The sequence below is a fragment of the Clytia hemisphaerica genome, unplaced genomic scaffold (genome assembly GCF_902728285.1).
Source record: "Clytia hemisphaerica strain Z4C2 unplaced genomic scaffold, Clytia hemisphaerica genome assembly, whole genome shotgun sequence".
Taxonomy (NCBI): domain Eukaryota; kingdom Metazoa; phylum Cnidaria; class Hydrozoa; order Leptothecata; family Clytiidae; genus Clytia; species Clytia hemisphaerica.
Genome location: NW_027103973.1, coordinates 1,926 through 8,434, shown reverse-complemented (window position 1 = coordinate 8,434; position 6,509 = coordinate 1,926). Strand labels below are relative to the sequence as shown.

General features: G+C 34.6%; 1 protein-coding gene across 1 annotated transcript; it reads left to right on the top strand.

The window, feature by feature from the left end:
* The first annotated feature begins 1,657 nt into the window (after positions 1 to 1,657).
* LOC136810597 (uncharacterized) lies at positions 1,658 to 4,441 on the top strand. Its single transcript, XM_067067155.1, has 3 exons — positions 1,658 to 2,344; positions 2,465 to 3,394; positions 3,917 to 4,441. The coding sequence occupies exons 1-3, from the start codon at positions 1,658 to 1,660 to the stop codon at positions 4,439 to 4,441; spliced, it is 2,142 nt and encodes a 713-aa protein (XP_066923256.1).
* Positions 4,442 to 6,509: the final 2,068 nt, after the last annotated feature.

Sequence of the window (6,509 nt, the reverse complement as noted above, 5' to 3'; positions counted from 1 at the left end):
TGTTCTTAATATTTTTTCCAACGAAGCGTTATGTTCTTACATAGTTCCCCTTGTAAATTGTTTACACTTCCCACTTAAAGTAAAACCGAATAAGTAGAGTGCCTGGGAATAATATTAAAAATCCCTCCATATAAGAATTATACGCTTTTTTTAATAAGAATTATACTTTATATACATGATGAAATTTGACAAAAAATTAAGAAGATGCTAAGAAGATTACAACTATCATGGGCAATCAGGTAACTGAAGCTAAGAATGCCATTTTTAGAGCATTTTCAATAGATAAATTGTAAATTACACCGAAGTAAGGCTCGCTACTTTCACAAACAGGCCATTTTACGCTTTAGACGTATGAATTAAATGTTAAATCTAGTTTGAATTAGGGTCCTAACTTAAGAATACTGTAATCATCATAGGATGATTTTTCCCAAAAATTTAAGAATATCTATCATGAAATGAAAAAAAACACCATTCTTATAAAAAAGCAAGTAATGTGTGGGCTTAGCGATAATTAATAGGCTAATAAAACACCTAGATACCTTTAGAAAGCTTTTAATAAAAGGTATTGGATTCGATAAAAAGAATTAGGAGGTCAAGATAAGCCTTTTCAATACCTTTGGTCTATTAAGTATATTTATCAGATTTAGATTATCCTTTTCAAAAGGTTTAGTCTTACATTTTAGAAAAAACATACTGTTGGAGACATGCAGGAGTAGGAGAACTTTTAGCCACAACAATGTCTTAATAAGGAAAATGAAATCACCCTCCTTGGGAATGTTCTAAGCCTCCTAAGCCCTCTAATTATAGTTTACTCTCTTAATAAGGAACAAATAATTATAAGATTAAAGTTGAATAGATATTCATACAAAGTTTACCGAAAGATACTATGATAGGGGGGTTATATAATTGTTGAAAGCAGGCGGCTAGAGAACTTTTATCCACAACAAATTCTTAATAAGGAAAATAAAATCTCCATCTTTATCATAAATTCTAGTCCTCAAAATAATACTCTACCCCTGAGGAGGAACCAATAATTCAGAGTCAAATGGTGCATTGGTAACTTTGAGTAAGCTGGTATTAACGTTGGTAAAAGGAAACTAAGATAGGGGGTTTATATAATCATTTTAATTGTCTTTAGCCATACATTTTGACAAAATACAATGTGAACAACGTATAGTTTGAGAACCCTTATCTACAACAAGCTCTTAATAAGGCAAATAAAATCTCCGTCTTACTGTATGATATTATCTTGCTAGTCATTATGTACCCCCTAAACAAATATTTCTAAGTCAAAGGGTGCCTTAGATACCTCGAGAGAGTTATTTATGTTTATAAAAAGAATCTATGGCAGGGGGTTTATAAGATCAATTTCTTTTTTCGTATACTTTAGACAAAACATGTTGACAACATGCAGATAGAGAACTTTTATTCACAACAAATTCTTTATAAAGTAAAATAACTCTCCATCTAAGATCACGATTTTGATCTATTTTATTGTTTGTTACCCCCTGATTGGAAGCAAATGACACTGAGTAATACAAGGGCGGAAAATTAAATGCTTTTTTACTTGATAAACATTGATGTTTATGTGTGTTTCTACAAGTTTTGAGCAATTTTTTGACTTTTAATTCAAGTAAAACTTTTATTCAGATTCAAAATGGCATCACAATTGAATTTTCAACAGAAAATCGCTGCATTGAAATCGAAGATTATCGATCCATCAAAATGCACCCCGCAAACGTCATTATATCATCAAATATTGACAAATGCACAATCCACCATCGACAAACAAAACCGAAAGTTCAACCTCGGGAATGGTCAGTTATTTAACGACCCTATTCTTGCCGCTGATCAGCTTCTCTTAAGAGAGTATGCTGATTCAGCACTATTCGACACCAATCGCCACGACCCTATATATATTCCCCCAGTTTTTCAATCACACCAATACGCGAAGAAGGATTCAACCTCACATCTCCTTGATTTCGATGTTGACATAAACACTCTCAAGAAATGTTTGGATAATTTGAAGAAGGACTATTGGTTTACGGGAGAACTTCAAGCTTTCTATGATCTCCAATTAAACAACTCTAGCGGTAATGAGATCAACGCAAGAGAATTCTATAATTGGATCTTGAATGTCAAAATCATGTATCTTTTGATGGAAGAGATTGGCAATCAACCGATCCAAAGTTCTTTCAGAATGTTATGCTGCTCTCGTCAACCAAGTACAAACGATCTGAACTTACCATCAACAACAGAGGACAACAACACATTCATCCAAGCATGTATTCAGGAATTGGCTTCAAAATCACCAGGATCAAAACTGGAACAAACTCTCAAAAAGGTAACTTATCAATTTTAGTCTCAAAACTGTAAAAATTCTTTAATACAAGCACATGGAGACCTGTATTAAATTGAATATTTCAATTTACAAATTGAATTATAAAAAATCTTTTAGTTCCAGACGTTAAAAGACGTTAAAGAAGAAGTCGAAAACTTGGTCAAACAAAACCCACCATCCCATCCCACAATAAAATGGCTTTTCGGATTAGTTCTATCGGAGCTTGGTGAAAAAGGAGAACACTCATTCTTTCGCAAACTCTATTCCCTCAAAGACGACCCTGTTCTTCAAGATACTGTGATTCTCAGTTCCATCAATTTTCTCACCAATGTCCAAAAGAAAATGCATCAGGAGATTGACGTCCTTCTTTTCTCGTGGACCAAGAAATTAATCATAGGCGTTGAAATCAAACGGACACTGACTATAAAAGCTTTTGACCAGTTGGATAAATACCATAAGTTGATAGAGGAGAGATTGAGTGATCAGTTGGGACATGGCTGGACGTATCATCCAGTCATATGTGTTGAAAGGGATGACCTTTTCTTCAACAATCAACATTACATTGACCAAGAAACAGATTTGAAATGTTGGTTATCCACCTTGTTGGCAAAATATCCGTCCGTTCCCTCTGGAATACCTTTCATCCCAGCAGTAAATCAAGTTAAAGACCTCCTGAGAATCGTTGTGTTTGCAATTCATGCTTCAAAAACAGCACCCATTACGACATCGAACTGGGTGGAGTATATCTCGCAAGCCATCGATACCGTCTGCACTACTGACAACATACTCTTTTACAGTCAGCGTCAACTTCCCATCATGAAGAAAGACACTTCTGAATTCAATAAGATCCTCTTTTATGCCCCTTACGGATGCGGAAAGTCTTTCATCCTTCAGGAGAAAGCAAAACAATTGAGTGGAATGAAGAAGTACAAAGGACGTGTTATGTATGTCATTCAGAAGAGTTTTCATTTAGAAACCCTTCTTGAATGGAGATTGAAAGACGAATTGGGAAAAGAACATGGAGTCGACGTCTATGGATACATCCTGCACTACGTAAGTTGCATTTTGAATCTAAATTGAATCATTTTCTAATTTTAACTGAATAAAAACGGCTTTGGTTGAATGATCGCCTGCAAAATATGTTAAAATATATTGTTTTATTGATTACAAACGATATCGTAGAATAACTGAAAAGAGCAGTAAAAGTAAAAGAAAATTGAGATCGTTTTAAGACTGATGTCAACGCAGATTCATGGTTTGTTTATTGCATTTTTTTCTATTCGGCAAAAAAAAACTTCTAATTCCCAAGTGTGCCAAAAATTAGGCTTTTTATGTATGAGAGACTGAGTGACCATTTTGAATTTGAAAAATGAAACAACTTTATAAAACTAATATTGAACTGATCTACTATTAATACTGTAAATATTTTAAGCTTACTGGTATTATTGAAGAAAAGTCAGAAACGATAGTTCAATTAAAATTTTATCGTGCATTTTCCGTAAGAGACTTTTAGGATCCTTTGCATGCAAATGAACAGATTTACTTAAAATAATATCTTTCTTTTCTTACAAACAGTTCGGCATTACCGATATCGATGAAAAGAATAAAGAGGAAACTGAAAAGCTGACGAAAAGGATTCGAACGGGAAACATCAAAGCGTTATTTATCGATGAGTGTGATATTACCGATAATCAATGGAAAGAAGTGATAATGAAAGTCAAACAACACGTTGATGTGATTTGGATTGCATCAGACGGATTTGGTCATCAGGATCTTTTATCAGGTGATCAAGATTTTTCGGTGTATGACGATTTCATGAAATTCGGACTTGACGTGAATTTAAGAAACTGTGAAAGTATCGTTAGAGAGGCATTAAGCTATGAAGAAAGAGACAATTCGCCATATAAAGAGGGTTTAGTACTTCCACCACCGAATCACCCTAATGGAAAGCAACCCTACCCTTTCAGCTCGTTTGAAGATGCCATCAAAGAAATGAGAAAGGTCACGAAAGAAGGAGTGCTAGTGATATCTAATTTTGTATTCGAGGAGGATGATCATTTTCAAACATTGAAAACGATGAAATTGAAATGGAAAAGATAAAAACGATTTCAATGAAGGTGAAAGTCCATATCAATATCTTGTAGACGGAAACATTTTATTGATTGATGGCTATAATTTAATTTCCGGTTTTGAGTGGAGTAACATCATCCTCATCATCAAGGAAGGAATAATTGGTTCTGTTGATCGTCATCCATGTAATTTCATCATGAGATGTACGACGAATCTCAAGATTGTTGAACAAAGATGAATTCTCTTAAGATGAAACCAGTAGTGACGATTCTTCCGATGATTAAACTTAAAAGACTAAGACTTAAATGATTAATCATAATCATTGAAATTAGTTAGCACATAGAGTTTTCGAGATAATCATTTTAGTTTTCGTTACATTTTATCATTTTATGGGAACAAATATTTTCTTTGATAACGAAATGGAGTCACGAATTGTGTATTTTTTTAAGCAACATCGTTTTTCTTACTGGCCCGGGGGGGGGGGGGGGGCACTCAAGGTAAATGACCTACCAGACGCTCGGCCCTTAAGGGTAGGTTTTTCATAGTTCAGCTAGTGCACTGTAAGGGTAGGAAATTACAAAACTGCACTTAATTCCACTGTAAGGATAGGAAATTGTGATAAAAGGCCAATTTTTTGGTAAAATTGGCACAAAATTGGTCAATTTTGCAGGAAATATTCCACATTTTCTTGGAAAATTGCAAAAATTTTTGCCCTTAATTTTGAAAAAGTGCACTGTAAGGGTATGATTTTTCATGGAAATTCACTGCACTGTAAAGGCCGGTCTCCACTTGCGCGCGCTGCGATCGCAACTTTGGCTTCAATCATTTTTGCTTGGAGAAAAGATTACGTCATAAAAACGCAGCGCGCGCTTGGAAAAAAAGTTGAATGTATTTCAACTTTTTTTTCAATCGCGCGATCGTTACGTCATATCGCACCAATGGAGTTGCTTCATTTTTCTTTTGACCAATAGCGTGGAAGCTTTGCTCGAAGAAGAGCGATCGCAGCGCGCTCAAGTGGAGACCGGCCTTAAGGGTCCGATTTTAGAAGCCAAATTTTGGGCCGAACGTATGGTCGTTTTCAGATCGAGTGCCCCCCCCCCCGGGGTAAGCTTACTGGCTTACTCAAGCTCTAAAATCTGCAACTTTTATGCAATTTGTAAACAAAATGGATGGAAAATCATTTCAAAGTTTTAACCCTAAAAATTTAAGAACATCTAAGAGGCTTCAAAATCTTTTAACGTTTTTATAAAAAATGTACACTATTAACATATCTTACATTTTTTGTTTAATTTTTAGAAACTATTTTTGATATGCGTAAGTCAAGATGACGTCATATTTCTTAACGGAAGCACCCAAAAAAGTAGGCTGCTGGCATCCACTAACGGATTCGTGCTCCTTATAGAGGATGCTTAATAAGCTATATTTCCTTTGTCCACAGATTTGCCGCCTTTAGCCGATATACGGCTAAAGACATTTTTAGCTGGCGAGTGTCTACAAATATAACATCACGTAATGTTTAAATTTTCTGTCAGGCACCAAATCATAGATTGGAAAATATATTTGGATTTTGAAAAAAAAGTAGGCGGAAGGAAGTTTGCTTGTTTTTCTTCCTCCTTTCTTGTTTAATGTGGAGATTTTGTAAAAGATGAGAAATTAGATTTATTGAATTTAAGTGCCCTGATGTATCTTCTGTGTGCACCAACAAAATTTTGCTTCATAAAACTACATTTTGATGCTTTAATTTGGACTTGCATGAGTGTATAATTTTTTACCACACTGGATTCGTTGATCACTTTGGCTCCAGATAATTGTTTTGTCAGTTCTACAGATATGTAGAAAGGTATTCTAGTTATGTATATACAGTACATTTTGGGGGTAATATTGATTATTTTCTTATCTTCGAAACGAAAATAACTTTATTTATTTCCTTATTCTCCAAAATAAAAGACTGATAAGGCCTTAAAGGAATAAAAGGGAGTAAAAAACAAGAGACACAATGTGTATAACGCGAGACAGGTTCCACATTTTATTATGATAGTAATGGGTCGAACCGAAAGGCTGGCTCTCTCTAAAATAATACAATTATTTTCTAGGTACA